The 17,564-nt window shown below is 39.6% G+C and overlaps 1 protein-coding gene across 2 annotated transcripts; it reads left to right on the forward strand.

The window, feature by feature from the left end:
• The first annotated feature begins 2,119 nt into the window (after window positions 1-2,119).
• Window positions 2,120-9,964, forward strand: LOC127766062 (uncharacterized). 2 transcript variants are annotated; one of them, XM_052291087.1, is made up of 12 exons: window positions 2,120-2,317; window positions 6,277-6,355; window positions 6,470-6,850; window positions 6,930-7,013; window positions 7,106-7,240; window positions 7,334-7,615; window positions 7,729-7,861; window positions 7,954-8,116; window positions 8,187-8,315; window positions 8,397-8,591; window positions 8,908-9,030; window positions 9,609-9,964. In XM_052291087.1, the coding sequence occupies exons 3-12, from the start codon at window positions 6,580-6,582 to the stop codon at window positions 9,720-9,722; spliced, it is 1,629 nt and encodes a 542-aa protein (XP_052147047.1). In that variant the 5' UTR covers window positions 2,120-2,317; window positions 6,277-6,355; window positions 6,470-6,579; the 3' UTR covers window positions 9,723-9,964. The 2 variants fall into 2 exon arrangements, with proteins under 2 accessions (XP_052147047.1, XP_052147046.1); XM_052291086.1 differs by lacking the exon at window positions 6,277-6,355.
• Window positions 9,965-17,564: the final 7,600 nt, after the last annotated feature.

Raw genomic sequence — 17,564 nt, forward strand, 5'->3', positions numbered from 1 at the left:
AGGGTAGCCTACCAGAGAGGTGCAATGGTGTGGGTTTAGTATCCGAGTTATCGGTTGCTCTATATCATCTGCAGAGGTGTAGAGTAGTATTTATTAATGTAAGCATGGTGCTTAATTTACTAAATATCACTATCTAGGCATATATGCTGCGGGACAATAGAGGTGGGCCGCTGATGGTGACAGCTTAGTACAGGTATTCCTCTACGCTAGTATATATTCCTAAGACAAATTCCTGGGTAGGGTACTCCTCCGTATTTAGCCCCGGTTGGATGGGCACGACAGGTTGTCGTAAAAACTTGGCAACCAGGGGTGGTCTCTCGAAACACTAGGAGGGCACTGTTAGGGGGTATTGGATACATGATTGTATACTAGCAAATGTAAACTAAAGGTTGAGTGTATATTAGAAGTATAGGAATTGATTACTTTCTATCTCTTCTTCCACTTAGTTTAGAATTATTTATTAGGATAAATCTAAAAGCTTTGCTTTGTCATTCTACCCTTATACTGAATTAACCCCTGCTTAGACTTTGATGAAAGCAAGTATTATATATGTATATAATTATTAGCATGGTTCTCTCTTTCACATCTTCCCTTGGGATTAAATACGATACCTTGGAATACTTCTAGGTGAAATGCTACAGTGGTATATCCATGCGCTTGCGGATTACTTTTGTAACCATAAATATACCATGACTATTTTTGCACCATTGCTAGGAATGAATATTTCTAGTAATGCCGTTAAGAAATACCAACAGTCATATCAGCTAATAGTTGTAGAGGCAAACAATCATATAATCTCTAAGTCAATCTTCTCTAAATTATAGACAAATGGTATAGATTGGACCTAACTGCGACAGTATGGATTGTATATAAATCAGATTGACAAACTCAGGGATTAGATGTGTTTATATCATAGCTAAATGGACAATGCCTAGGTCAAAAGATAATGTATTAGCTAATACTCTAATAAAACTTTATATATGTAATCTAGATAAATATACTCAATATAAATCAAATATATTTATCTTATATACATAAAGGGCAGATATAGCATGAAAAGCTTGATTAGATTAACTAAACATAATAAAACATCTATATCAGGTAAGATCGCCTAAAACCCCGATTCTACCATTATTGGCAATCAAAAAACAAGCTAGAGCTAGAGATTCAAATCACGACTTAATAGATCAGACATAACTGATGCAACATTAAGTATGAAAAGAAACAATATATATTGATAATCAAGCCCTTGACTGATTTTCAGGGTGGTAGATACCATTATTAACCTAACCAACATAAATAATTTAGTCGATACCGACAAAACCCTAGAGAAGATCTGGCCGATACAGATAAATTAGACCATTGATAATAACATATCTGATGAACAGTGATTATATTAGCAAGATTAACATATCTAAAGCGATATAGTAATCTCGATAATGCAAACCATCGTGACAAGCATTACCTCTTGTCAGGAGGTCGAAACCGATGCCTTAACTTTTAGCAAGAACTCGTCGAAAAGAACTAAGAGAAAAAGGCGGCGATGCGCCAAGAGTGTATTAAACGGTTGTTATTTTTCTTACATGGTTCTGGGCATATATTTATACCCATAGTACAAACTTGTCCATATCAGATACGAGTCAAACTTTCCTAAGTTACAAACACATACGAACAAGTCCTTAAGGCGGACTCTTGCCAATTCTCTAATAAATCGATACTAATATTCCTAATTAATAGATACAACTGTCTGTAATGGACTCTATCCATGTATAGCAAAATATCGAAATTATAATCTGAAACCAATTATTCTTGTACTGGCCAACTATGTCCGAATCAGACTCAGCCGATACAATATCCAGCTGACACGCACCCTGTTTTTGGAAAGATTGTATCTGCTCCAAATCTGCTAGGTGTTTATCTTCGGCTCCAAGCATATCTTACCAAATTTTATTGTTAACAAATGGCAACCACGTAAATGAGGTGTATATCTAGCTGTTGGTTTATTCTTGCCGCCATCTTCCCCGCCTTGTTTCTCTCCTCCAACATGCAAGCATTGATGCAAACAAAGAAAACTACTATATATGGGCAATACCAGTGCTAAATAACGGAACATTTCTCGTTGGTGTCTACGGTCTCTCTTTACCACTCAACCTCTCCTAACAACGTCGCCGGCGGTTTGACGTCGAACGGCGTACGGCAGAGGCGACGGGAAACCCCCACACCGCCGCCCTCCGCCGCCGTCGTCGTTCATCCGTGGGAGGGGGATACATATGCATGCAAGCACGCATATCGACTTTCATTGCTCGTAGTTGCAGAGGTTCTTTCCCCTAGCTTCTCTGATTAACTTCTTCCAATTCATTAACATCTTTGAGACACTATATTCTGGATTTCATGCATGCTCCATTGCTGTGTTCAATAAGGTCTGTATCACACGTCAAGGGAGATAGTATATAACTGTTATGTTATGCCTATATGAAACTTGAATATATTACATATAGTGTTTTTTTTCTTTCATTGTGGGAAACACCGTGGGGTATTTCGTCTTGAAGTTAGAAAAATGATTTGCTGTAATCTGAATTACTATCTTTTGCTTCAATAGATTTTAAGCATCTATAACTTTCGATAAATTCTGGGGTGTTTGGGAAGAGCATTAGGAGTTTACACGAGGGAATTTATTGTAAAATTAGTATGTGAATTGGATTTTTAGTCCTAATATCTTGTTGGGTAAAGATGGTTCGAATTAGTAGTAAATATAGACAGAGACTAGATTTTAAATAAAAATAGATAGCTAAGATTTGTCCAAGCCATAATGTAGGAAATCTTTTCAACTCTGAAGCCCTACCTAGAGGCTAGAGTGATTCTCCGGTCCTTTCTACTAACAGTATGATACTACCAGTAGAAACGATCTTAGCCATTGATTTATTAGCCTAGAGCCTAGAAAAAGCAGTAAGTTCTTTCATCCATTCTCCATCCTAATTAAAAATCTCCATTGTCTTCTAACTAAACAAAGCAAATAGCCTAATTCCTAAACTCCAAATCACTTCAGCTGATAAACTCCCCAAACCAAAAGCATCCAAAAAGACAAGGAAGAAAATGATAAACCAGTTATCATCTTTATTCCGAGTTCGGAGGTGGTGTTTGGGAACTTCACCTCCCTACACGTAAAACATAGCGATTCATTAGTGATGGTTAATTAATCATTAGCTAACATAAATTTGAAGAATGAGTTAATATGATTTTTTAAATCAACTCTCTTATATTTTTTTTAAAAAAATACACCGTTTAATAGTTTAGGAAGTGTGCGCACGGAAAACAAATGAGTGGGAGTTGAAAAGAGGTGATAAACAACATACTCTTAAGTCAAAATGGGTTGAAATGAAAAGCTAATGGGATCGAAATTTGTCGGTGTGAGCCCACCTATACTGACGTATCTGATGTCATAACTCGTGATGTCATAACTCGTAGTAAGTCATACTCCCTCTTTCCAAAAGTGTAAGACCTATTTCATTCTTTAGTTTTTTTAAAAATCTAAGTCCTATTTGTAGTTATTATATGCTAAATTAAATTATTGATAGGAACCCAAGAAGCTATTTTAATGCTTATTGGTTGCATGTGCATTGATTTTGTCACATGGTGAATGAATTAATTGCTTCTTGGTCTTGGTGAAAAAGAAATAGGACTCACATTTTTTAAAAGAGGGAGAACTTATATGCAATACATGTGCAAACAACGAATTAAATAGTAACATATGATGATCTGCGTTCGTTACTTGCGGCAAAACCAAGGCCGCTGATTATGTTTAATAACTCCAATAAGAGCTTAACGACACAACCTCCATCCCTAAAAAAGTTTAGGGTTAACACGGACGAAGCCATGATTTAAATATTGGGGTTGCCGAGATTTCTGTATAGATTATTAGTCACACGGCGTGTTCAGAGTTTGGAGACGCCGCAGCTAGAGACCTTCATTTTGTGAAACTTATTTCATCATAAAAAATATTACATGTTACTTCAGTATCCATTTGAAGATCTAATAGAGAGGGTTTTCAGTTTACGAGAGCAATTTTATCAGAAAAAATATTACATGTGACAGTTAATATGTCATTAAATTGACGATACAATGGAGTGCAATGGTCAAAAGAGAAATTATTACATGGGATACTTAGACCTTGTTTGACATGTATCCAGATCTTAGAGTTCATATGTTAAACTATTTGTGGTTTGATATTTGATATTTTATCTAAAATAAAAATAAAATGATTTATCAAAATATTATCAATATAATTATAGATCTAGATCCACGGATTTATGGAATTAGAAATACTAGAAATCTAATTAGCTTCCAAAAAATCTTATATCCAAACACCTCCAAATACAATGGAGTCCAATAAAGTTAAGAAAACCCAATTGGGCTAAAGAAAAAAAAATTGAAATCCATTGGAGTTAAAGAAAAAGAAGAAGAAGGCGATTGCAAGGTATCGATCTTCAGACCTAGAGGACGCAGGAAACATCAAAAAGCCATCTCAATGCAGAATGTTCTGTGGACTTTGTCAATTCACCTGTGTTAATAATTACGATCTAACCGCATGTGGGGAGACCGTCGGCGTGGGGAGGGGGGAGAGGGGGGGGGGGGTTGTTCATTCTGGGACCCCCGGTAGCTTCGTCTTGGGGGTCAGACATATGGAGTGGATAAAATCAAACACGGAAAATTATAATTGGTTGACAAAATGAAATTGGTGAATGGTGAATGTTATGATTGGTTGATAAAAAAATATAGGTGGAGAAATTCCTATGTTTTATGATAAATATTAAAAACTAGAAGTTGTTATATTTGAGATAGGAAATAATCTGTTTTACATTGATCCTTACATGTCATAACATGCACGTAGTTTTGCCCAAGTTGACAAAACCGATCTTTCACAAGCCGAACATGGTCTGTTGCAACAATTCATTTCAATTCTTCTATTGTCTCCACTTCTCAGTCTAGCTTGACGATGTAAGACACCACATTATAATGCACTAGCTAAATGCTCGTGTGTTACAACGGAAATTAAATAAGAGAACCACACCGCACACTCTAAAGCCTCAAAAATTAAAATAAATATATTCTCATTGTAAAATCTTAGGGTCTTATTATTTGTCGTTATTTTCACCACACTTTTAAAAAAATCCCTGTTTGATGGTTTGATGTTGGGAAGGAACAAAAGTCCATTTACCTCATTGTTTGGAGGACTCACTTGACACTGATTGTGGGTGGTAGCTAATTCACCACTCACCATCACCATTGAGATAATTTAAAAGAATATACATACTAATATATGGCACGATCATTGCTACGAATAACAAACGCCAAAAGACGAAGAGAAAAACATTTACTCGATCACGTCCATTTCAGACTGCTGCATACGTTCATGTATATATGAACCACGTAGCATGCTCTAAATTAAAAGCGTTCTTTTGATATATCAAAAATCAGATTTCTCTTCCTACATCAATTTTTTTACTTACAGTCTGCTTACTCTAATAACAAGGCATTAAAGATGGAAAATCCAAACCATTTCTATAGTTTTTCTAATTCCAGCTTTCGTTTAATTTCCAGCAGCATATAAACTACATATGCAATTCAGGAATGTGTGTAACATAGTAGTAAAATTATCACTATCTGTTAAGTACAGAAGTGGGAACCTGTTGAAAAAATATAGGCCGGCTAGGCTTATTCAAAAACTCAAAACCCCATGATTGACCCCTTAATCGTTTGCACATTGTTTGTTCACCTAACGATCCTTCCCAGCTCATCCCTGGTTGTGCCACGGATGCTTCTCTGAGATTTGCTTCTCATTGACACTGCAACCTCCAGCATATGATGCAGCTATATGCCATAACCTCCCCCTGGGGAGCAGGAGCACGGCATCCATATGTGCAGCCTCCAGCATATGATGCAGCTATATGCAGTGCAAAACATCATTCCCCTACCCACAGTCCAAGACATACCTGATTAACCATATTTTTCTTCAACTGGAAGATCTTCATTAGGCAAACCAAGCAAGAACCTTCTCTGAAGTTCAAAGGGGTCTCTAAGGCTGCAAAATATAACTCTACGTGAAAGAATATATATTTTTATATGCTACAGTTCATGATAATGCTTATAATGCAGAATGCCTTACTACCAACAAGCACATGCTCTCCAAACTTGTCCCTTGATCATGAACCCACATCATTACATATCAGCATATATAGCTGCCTTCTTCTCCATCACCCTCTCCTCCCCCTCTTGCAGTTTCATGCCATTCTTGGCGCTGTTTGCTTTCTTGGATGTATTTCACCGAGTTTCCGTTATTCTGCATTCCAGTCTCTTGGTACATTTCCCTCACTTTGCTTCTTTGGTGTCACATAAATAATGTTACTGCACCCAATATTTTTAGGTACTCCCTCCGAAAACATATGCATGTGTATGTGTTTTTTCCTTGCAGATTAATCTTTGTGGTTACTTCAATACTGTATCAAGTCTTAGTGAAGGATAATTATCTTGAAGTATATCATACTTCCCAGAAGCTAGATACAAACACGAGTTGTCACTACCATGGGTTCCTGTGCTTCCAAGTCTGTCATTGAGCAGAGACCACCAGCAAGGCACTATACCAGGAAAGGAAGAAGAGCTCGTACTAATTCCCGATCCATCATGCCAGAGGCGCCCAAGTCACGGTTGAACGATTCAAGAGGACACATGACTGACTTCTCAATGAGTGAGGTTGTCCATTTTGAGACATCATCAAACCATGGAAAATCAGAGCATTCCAAAACATTCCACCTCACACAGATGCAGTGGCACCACAGCCAGAGGGATTCCAATGGTACTACTCTACTAACTGAAGCTGATCTGTAGGAGTAGATGAATCGACCTAATTTGATCGATCATACGTACCTATGTAGGTTGCTGCAAAGAAGATGCCTGGTTTGACTCCGTCAGTATTCTCGAGGACGACTCCGACGATGAATTTAAGAGTGTCAATGGAGGTGAGATTTGCATACATACTCAAAATGTTCACTGTGAAAATAGATGCATGTTCCAGGAAGCTGCAAGACTGAAGATTAAAGATGTACTGTAGATTGGCCTGATGATGATAACCAAATGAAGAGTGAGAACGCTTCCCGTTTTGCTGACGCACTCTCTCGCATCGGAGACTTATGCCGTGGGGTGCCCATGACATTATCTGTAGAACAGTATCTGAAAAGAGACAATGGTAAGAGCAATTTCACCTCAAAGGAATACCGATCATTGAAATACTACCAACAAACAAACCTCTAAATTTTCTCTGACATTCTCACATTGAAAGGTAATGATCCTGACCGTAGGAGCCAAAGCATGGCAATGTGCGCAACCAGGTGCCTACCAAGCTCCTTTAGCTTTAAGGGTTTGAAGGAGGCAAATGATGCTGATGAGAAGAGCAAAGAGTGCAGCACCCCATCTCGCATACGCAAGCTGTTGCATTCTTTCAGCTTCAATGACAAAATGCAGCAGCTGACCTGTGGAAGTCCAGCAAAAAAGAAGTCAACAGTCATTAGACTATCATACAAGAGAACATCATGTGATGACTATGAAGATGACAGCGAACTGGGTATGCGAAATTCATGTTTGCCTCCGGTCAAAAAAAAAAAAATTCATGTTTGCCCGCCCTAGCTTGACACCCCTTCACATCCAGCTAACGTTATTCTTCGTTTCAATGTATAGGCGAATCAGAGAAATATGTGGTCCGCCCCAAGGGAGGGACAACAATTCTGTATAGGGGAGAAAAGCCCACATCAGGATGTTGGTCACGGATTGATCCATCCCTCTTCAAGCTCAGGAGTGAAACCTTCCTCAAGTATGTATGCTAGAAATCCAGGAACAATATGTTAAACAAGGAGTGTAAACATGCAATTGATATACCTTGACCTACTATTTCAATACTTTCAGAGACAAGAAGAAATGTGCTGCTCCAAACTATGCTGCTTATTATCCTATAGGTGTGGACTTGTTTGCCAGCCACAAGAAGGTTCAACACATTGCTCAGCACATTGAGCTTCCACAAGTCAAACCACATGACAAGCTCCCTTCACTTTTAATTGTTAACATCCAGGTAGGTCCCTGAAAAAAAAATCTGGGTAAACTTTTTGCTGAATATGTCATGTCCTGATATTCAAGCACAGATGCCCACCTATCCTGCTGCTATGTTCCTCGGCGACAGTAATGGAGAAGGATTGAGCCTTGTCTTGTACTTCAAAATCTCAGAGTACTTCGACAAGGAGGTTTCAGAGCATTTCAAGGAGTCCATTATGGTTAGAGTTTCAGATTCAGAATCTTACTATTGTTCAGGTTGAATTTGTTTCTATGAACTAATAGAATGTATCTGACGGCAGAGATTTATTGAGAATGAAAGTGAGAAGGTTAAAGGGTTCGCAGCAGAATCAACAATCCTTTATAGAGACCGGTTAAAGATCATGGCTGGACTGGTTAACCCAGAGGATCTTCAATTGAGTTCCACAGAGAGGAAGCTTGTCCAAGCATATAATGAGAAGCCAGTCCTCTCACGACCCCAACATAATTTCTTTGAGGTGCATAAGTAATACACGCCAAGTCAGTTTGATTTTCGAAAGTGGACCATAAATTTTATTTTAACCATGACAAAAAGAAAATTGCACAGCAGTAGTTGCTAGCATAACGTAGTGTACAGGATATAATGAATCCAGAAATCTTGAGATCATGTCTTTCTTGTTTCAGACAAGGAAGATCATTTATTTTTCATTCAATAATTAAATAGTAAAAGAGGACATTTAAAAGATCATTTAAGTGTGTTCAAGAAACATTTCATAAAATTTAGTACATAACAATTCAGTATACTGCAAAAGGTTAATGTTTTATCTGTTGCAGGGAGAGAACTATTTTGAGGTAGACCTTGATATACACCGATTCAGCTATATTGCAAGGAAGGGATTGGAATCATTCCGAGAACGCCTGAATAATGGAATCCTTGACCTGGGTTTGACAATTCAGGTAAATTTTCCTTGCAAGTTTCCAACATTAATGCAGTTAGTGTTCTTTTCTTTTCTGCTATTTATATGCATTGAGATTGATATACTTATTTGTTTTCATTAATATTAACCTGAGGGAGACACAAATTCCATTTCACTAAATGCTGCAAACACGAAGTAGACTATGAGGAGGAAAACCTCTTCTGTTCTCAAAAAACAGGGTTATAGCCTGAATATTTTTGGAGCTCAATTAAAATTGTAATGGTAGTAGCAGCAGTAGTGATAATAATAATAATAATAATAATAATAATAATAATTATTATTATTATTATTATTATTATTATTGGAAAATGAACTAGAAATATATACATGAAACATAGATGAAGATTACATACAATTCAAATCCTATCATCAGTCCCAGTAATTACTCAGTACCGACCGATACTATTTTCACTCTCACTAGTACAACCAGATATCATTTTTTTTCATGTTAAACTATTCCATTAAAAACACTCATGAAAATAAACTAGCAGTCAACTGAGGGTGTTAATAAAATTTCAGAGCTATTTTAATTATTTAATTCATTTTATCATGATGCAGGCCCAGAAGCAAGATGAACTCCCTGAGCAGGTCCTCTGCTGCGTTAGGCTGAACAAGATTGATTTCATTAACCATGGGCAAATTCCAACTATCGTCACATTGGATGACAAGTGACACATTCGATTGTAGCAGTTGCATGTGTAAGCTGTTGGAAGGCTAGAGGCCTAGACCCTTTTGAGAACACGAAAAGAAAGACGCACAAAGACAAAAATATGAATCGATGACTTATGTACCCAACCTATTCATTTCTGACAAAAAAAAATTCACTGTGTTACCTGCTTCTAAGCAGGAAATTTTCATGTAGTTATAATAATGAATACAAAAGTCAGAAATGATATAGAATTGCTTTTCTTTTATTATCTCATGCTATCTTCTATACGCGTAGGCTACGATAGCATAAATCAAAATTTTTCTACCGCGTAAACCAGGAACCACGCAAGTATTAGATCATAGATCATTACCACTTGATGCGTTGTGCAGCGGAAGTAAGCGCTAAGAAGCCGAAGAAAAGTCGGGGACGTCGCGCGTGTCGATGTAGAGGAAGTAGTCAATCGCAACAGCTCAATCATCTCTCCTCGTGCCGTTCTCCTCGTCGTGTTCTTAGGTACCCCTTCAGTTTTTCTCGGGTTTTGTTAGATTAAAGTTTAGCCATTGCTACTTACTTGCAGCGCGCATGTCGGCTAGACCATCCATTTGCTTATTCTTCGGAACTCCAACTTATCTTGTGTATTCATTCCTATTTGCAATATCATATTGCTTTTATCTTGTTCTTGCTTGTTTCTTCGATTTTCTTGCAGGAATAGGGTTGATTTGCACCGGCAAGATCAACAACCCACCAAGAGGTGTATCGATCGCTAAGGCGCAACGCAACGTCTTGTACGGTTGTAGTCAGGTCGTCAACATTTCTCTCAAATCGTAGTTATCTCAACTCACTGAAAGATCGGGCCAGTCAACAGCCTTGAGTGTCGAGTGGAACTCAGGGTTCATCAGGTGGTATCAGAGCCTCTACTAGTATCCACACGTACTGGGACAGAACGCCACGCACAGACGTGCTAGCACCCATGCGTAGCTAGGGTTTTGTTCGGGGAGGGGAGTGGCAGCTAGGGTTTCTCACGTGATCCAATGAATCTGCCGGTCACAGCCCCTCATAAATTTATAGGGTCCATGATTGGCCTCCAAGGCATGTAGGACTCCTATTCGGATCCCTATCCGAATTAAGATTATATTGGATCTCCATCCAATCATCTTATTTTAGGCCGTTAAATGCGCGACCCTGTAGGTTCATGTGCACTCGGCTCTAACCCGAAAAGTCCTTTTCGGTTCACGTGTCAACAGCGGCCCCTACCAGAACGTATTGACTCACTGGGCATACATAAAGATCATATCGGTTCATCCTCTGGTATATGCCCATATTGGCTTTAATTGACAAAAGATCGACGCGCGAGTCACGGAGAGATTTTTCGACATGACGCACCCAATGCACTCCAATATGTCCAAAACACATGCTTTGATGCTTTTTAAATTTTTTCATTCAGGTGAAAAACATCGCACAACGAGTGCTAATATAGGCCAATATTGGCATTAATATACAAAAGTTCGTCGTGCTAATCACGGTGCACTCCAATATGTCCAAAACACATGCCTTGATGCGTTTTGAACTTTTTCGTTCCAGTGAGAAACATCGACCCACGTGTGCCAATATAGGCCAATATTGGCATTAATTGACAAAAGTTCGACGCGCGAGTCACGGAGAGATTTTTTGACACGAACGCACCCAATGCACTCCAATATGCCCAAAACACATGTTTTGATGCCTTTTGAACTTATTCTTTTGAACATCGCACCCACGTGTGCCAATCTAAGCCAATATTGGTATTAATTGACAAATCTTCGCCGCGCAAGTCAAGGAGAGATTTGTCGGCACGAACGCGCCCAATGCACTCCAATATGACCAGAATATATGTTTTGATGCATTTTGAATTTTTTCGTTCCGGTGAAAAACATCGCACCCACGTGTGCCAATATATGCCAATATTGGCATCAGTTGACAAAAGTTCGCCGTGCGAGTCACGGAGTGATTTTTTGACACAAACGCACCTAATGCACTTGAATATGTCCAAAACACATGTTTTGATGCATTTTGAACTTTTTCGTTCTAGTGAAAAACATCGCACCCACGTGTGTCAATATATGCCAATATTGGGATCATTTGACAAAAGTTTACCGCGCGAATCACGGAGAGATTTTTTGACACGAACTGATGGACCCTGAGTTCCTCTCGACACTCAAGGCTGTTGTTGGCCCGATCTTTCGGTGAGTTGTGATAACTACGATTTGGGAGAAACGTTGACGACCCGACTACAACCGTACGAGACGTTGTGTTGCGCCTTAGCGATCGATACACCTCTCCGTGGGTTGTTGATCTTGCCGGTGCAGATCAACCCTATTCCTGCAAGCAAATCGAAGAAACAAGCAAGAACAAGATAAAAGCAATCTGATATTACAAATAGGAATTTAATACAAATGATAAGTTGGGGTTCCGAAGAACAAGCAGACGGACGGTCTAGCCGACACACTCGCTGCAAGCAAGTAGCAATGGCTAAACTTTAATCTATCAAAACCCAAGAAACCCTGAAGAGGTACCTAACTATTTATAGAGGTGGGAGGACGACCAAGAGGGTCCAAGGGTCGTGCTCCACCAGATTGGGGTGCACCCCACATGGGCCCCACATGGGCTAGGGTCCCAAACAAAGTTACAAGCCCATTGGCCCAATACAGGTGATGCAGCACCTTGCTTCTGTGATTGCGGCCAAACGAGATAGAATTCCGAGATGAGGCTGGATCCGTTGGAAGGAGGACTTCGAGAGCTTTCCATCAAGTACTCACGGGCCTAAAACGGAGCACGTATGTAGATTTGGCGGCCGTTTGAAGTCAGCAATGTAACACGTGGCCGAATCAGATTGCAGCACATGGAGGACTTGATCTTGATGTCTTCTTGTGTATTCATGATGTGAGCAATGGTCGTATCCATAGTAGCCATGGTCACATCATCCTCCCCTTCTTCACGGAAAACCGTCCTCGGTTTTTCCATATGGTGCTCTTCGCGCAGTCCACTAAAAACAACCTGTTTCTTGCAATCAAAACAAGACAAACTCGAGACAATATGATTAGCAGTAACATGTCTCTCTAGCTTGCATATTTTATCCGGAACTACAAGATGTTCTAAATCCGAACAAATGTAAACTCTATGCACCAAAAATATTCCTCTATCATTATATTCGCCAAAGATATGAAAAATAGCATTAGTTGGACATGGCAAATCAGATTTAGCAAATAATTTCTCCTTCAAATTATCGAGCTCACAAAAATCATCAAACTGAACATAGCCCAAAGTATTTAAAGAAGATAGCAATTCGCGTTCCTCTACTTCATTAGCAATGTGAACAACATGCTTAGAATCAGCACACAAAGAAATAGTAGAACTAACATGTTCATTCACTAGTTGTGGCATGGATATAAGTGAAACATTATCACACAACTCTTCTTTATCACAAGGAACAGCAAGTAAATCAACTTGTGACAAAGGCAACTCAGCAATTGATTCCACTAATGGTTGCTCTACTATAGCATGAAAAGTGGACAAGTGTAGCTCACCTTGAGAATACTCACCTTCATTTCTCTCAGCACCATTTAATTTACCTTGCGAACTTTCTTCAGACATCGCAGGTGCTTCATCCTCTTTCTTCTCAAGTATACCATTCTCCTTTTCTTGGATGTGCTGATCTTCCTGCAAAACGTTAGTAACAGGGGAGACAAAAGATTGCTCCTCCAATGTTTGCACATCATCATTACATAAGTATATTGGGGATTCAGAAATAGGAGATAAATCACATTGGTCATGCATCCTCGCCTTTGATATGATCTGACTCTCAATGCTACGAGCAAGCATGAATAGGTGCCCAATATGATTATATGTCACATTATCAAGCAAAACCTGAATTTCAGAATTAAGCCCATTGAAAAATCTACCCGTTGTATTTTCATTGCACTCTTTGAGACCACTGTAGATGATACAGACCTTAAATTCATGAATGTACTCCCTAACAGTTCTGTCACCTTGTTTCAGATGTTCTAATTTCTCCCGAAGAGTACATTTGTAATAAGATGTCACAAAGCATTTTCTCATCATGGTTTTTAATTCATCCCAAGTTTCAGGTTTATTACTAACATAAGTCCACTAAAATAATGCAGAAGAGGTAAACTTATTACTAGCAGCCTTAATCATTTGAGCATCAGAAAAATCATATATATCAAATTCATTGTCTACTGCTAGCTCCCAATCAATGTATGCAACAGAATCATACTTCCCATCATAGAATGGTAACTTAGATGCAACTTGTTCAAAATTATAGTCGTGTACCTCATATGCATCACGTGGAGAAGTCGTCATATCTCGTCGAAGGTGTAGAAGTCGATGTTCTCGTATTCCCTTACGCAATCCTGCCATGGTTAGTCGCAAACAAGAAACACACAAAAATATGCACGCTCCTATCAACTACTAGGTAGTGGCAGCTCAAATATCACACACACTCAAGCTTTTAACCAAGCTCTTACAAGTTCTTACCAAAGCAAGCGGAATGGTGATGTACATCAACTTAACCAAGCACCCCAATGGAGGTTGGATGTATCGATGCGTTGGCAAACACTTGCTGTACGGCTGCAATCAGATCTGTGGAGCTCTGGGTAGGCTTAAATATGTGGCAAAGGGATAGCAAATGCTCAAATCAGAGAATGCAAAGTTGAATAATGGTTCAAAGTCAAGTACCGTGCTGGTCCTAGGCTAGAACGTACTAGAGATGCGAGCCTAGACACAAACGATACCACAAGATAGCACTAGGAACAACTCATGCACAACTATGATATATGAAGTTCAGCTCAAACATAACAGTATTTTCTCTTTTCTTTCTTTCTTCTTTCTTCTTTTCCTTTTTTTTTCTTTCCTTTTCTTTTCTGTTGTTTTTTTTTGGTGCGGCTTTTCTTTTTTTTCTTTTTTTATGCACCTTTCTGCCTTTTTTTTCGCACTTTTTTCTTGATTTTTTTAACAAAAACTGACTCAAGGACCTTAATGTAAGGTTACATGGACTCAAACGTAAATATAAAATTTACAGGGACTCAAATGTAAAAGTCCAAACTCAAAATTAAAATTATACAAAAATGGAATGCTCTCGTCCCGTAGGTTCCCTTTTTGCAGACGGATCTTCAATCCGATACACGAAAATTTTTCACCAAGTTGTCTATACCGTGAGGAGAGGGGATGGAGGGAGTCGGACTCACCAATGTCGAGAGGAAACCGTGGCTGGAGATCTCGGTCACGGCTGGAGATTGATTCCCGATCTATGGAAAGGCTCCATGTGAAAACAGAGACAAATCCCTCCCTTCCTTTTTCTTTTCTACGTTGGCCACCAAACATAAACCAATCCAATCTAATCTAGACAGATCTCTCCTCCTTCCTTCTTCCTCGCACACACATGCACGGCAAAAAGAACACACGGCAGCAACACGGCCTCGGGACAGCGCAGAATCACACCACAAAAAACTAGATGCAACTCAGCAACAACAAAACCGACCGATAGAAACTTCTGAAAACTAGAAAAATGAAACCTTGGCGGAAAGACGATTCTGTTTTCGTAGGTCCCGACGACAACAAAGCACACGACGACGACGATGACAGTGGTACAAAACGTGACCAGAACTCGAAACTCTAAACGAACTAAACGCTATGACCAGCAACACGACGTGACGATGCAACACAAAATTCAACAAAGCAAAAACTGAAAAGAACAATGTAATGGCACAAATGTGGCTAGGTAATGTATGAATTTTTTTTTCCAGGCTATTTTCTGGTTATAGGTAAATGAAAACTCACCGAGCAACGAAAGCTCTGATACCACTTGATGGACCCTGAGTTCCTCTCGACACTCAAGGCTGTTGTTGGCCCGATCTTTCGGTGAGTTGTGATAACTACGATTTGGGAGAAACGTTGACGACCCGACTACAACTGTACGAGACGTTGTGTTGCGCCTTAGCGATCGATACACCTCTCCGTGGGTTGTTGATCTTGCCGGTGCAGATCAACCCTATTCCTGCAAGCAAATCGAAGAAACAAGCAAGAACAAGATAAAAGCAATCTGATATTGCAAATAGGAATTTAATACAAATGATAAGTTGGGGTTCCTAGGAACAAGCAGACGGACGGTCTAGCCGACACGCGCGCTGCAAGCAAGTAGCAATGGCTAAACTTTAATCTATCAAAACCCAAGAAACCCTGAAGGGGTACCTAACTATTTATAGAGGTGGGAGGACGACCAAGAGGGTCCAAGGGTCGTGCTCCACCAGATTGGGGCGCACCCCACATGGGCCCCACATGGGCCAGGGTCCCAAACAAAGTTACAAGCCTATTGGCCCAATACAGGTGACGCAGCACCTTGCTTATGTGATTGCGGCCAAACGAGATAGAATTCCGAGATGAGGCTGGATCCGTTGGAAGGAGGACTTCGAGAGCTTTCCATCAAGTACTCACGGGCCCAAAACGGAGCACGTATGTAGATTTGGCGGCCGTTTGAAGTCAGCAATGTAACACGTGGCCGAATCAGATTGCAGCACATGGAGGACTTGATCTTGATGTCTTCTTGTTGATTCATGATGTGAGCAATGGTCGTATCCATAGTAGCCATGGTCACATCACGAACGCACCCAATGCACTCCAGTATGTCCAAAGCACATGTTTTGATGCTTTTTGAACTTTTTCGTTCTGGTGAAAAACATCGCACAACGAGTGCTAATATAGCCCAATATTGGCATTAATTGAAAAAAGTTCGCCGCGCAAGTCACGGAGTGATTTTTCGAAACGGATGCACCCAATGCACTCCAATATGTCCAAAACACATGTTTTGATGATTTTTAAACTTTTTTGTTCCGGTTAAAAACAACGCACAACAAGTGCTAATACAGACCAATATTGGCATTAATAGACAAAAGTTCACCGCGCCAGTCACAGTGCGCTCCAATATGTCGAAAACACATGCTTTGAAGCGTTTTGAACGTTTTCATTTCGGTGAAAAACATCGCACACACGTGTGCCAATATATGCCAATATTGACATTAATTGACAAAAGTTCGCCGCGCGAGCCACAGAGCGATTTTTCCACACGAACGCACCTAATGCACTCTAATATATCCAAAACACATGTTTTGATGCATTTTGAACATTTTTGTTCCATTGAAAAGCATCGCTCCCACGAGTGCCAATATATGCCAATATTGGCATTACTTAACAAAAGTTCGTCGCGCTAGTCACAAGGAGATTTTTCAGACACGAAAGCACCCAATGCACTCCAATTTGTCCAAAACACAAGTTTTGATGTTTTTTTGAACTTTTTCATTCCGGTGAAAATCATCGCACCCACGAGTGCCAATATATGCCAATATTGGCTATAATTGACAAAAGGTTGCCGCGCGAGTCACGGAAAGATTATTCGACACGAACGCACCCAATGCACTACCATAGGTCCAGAACACATGTTTTGTTGCTTTTTGAACTTTTCCATTCCGGTGAAAAACATAGCACAACGAGTGGCAATACAGGCCAATATTGCCATTAATTGACAAAAGTTCGTCGTGCAAGTCACGGAGCGATTTTTCAAAACGGACGCACCTAGTCCATTCCAATATATCCAAAACTTAAGTTTTGATGTTGCTTGAACTTTTTCGTTCCGGTGAAAAACATCGCACAACGAGTGCCAATATAGGCCAATATTGGCATTAATTTATAAAAATTCGCCGCACGAGTCACGGAGATATTTTTCGACACGAACGCACCCAATGCAGTCCAATATGCCCAAAACACACATTTTGATACTTTTTGAACTTATTCGTTCCGTTGAAAAACATTGCATC

Source organism: Oryza glaberrima, chromosome 3, assembly GCF_000147395.1.
Source record: "Oryza glaberrima chromosome 3, OglaRS2, whole genome shotgun sequence".
In the NCBI taxonomy this organism is placed as follows: domain Eukaryota; kingdom Viridiplantae; phylum Streptophyta; class Magnoliopsida; order Poales; family Poaceae; genus Oryza; species Oryza glaberrima.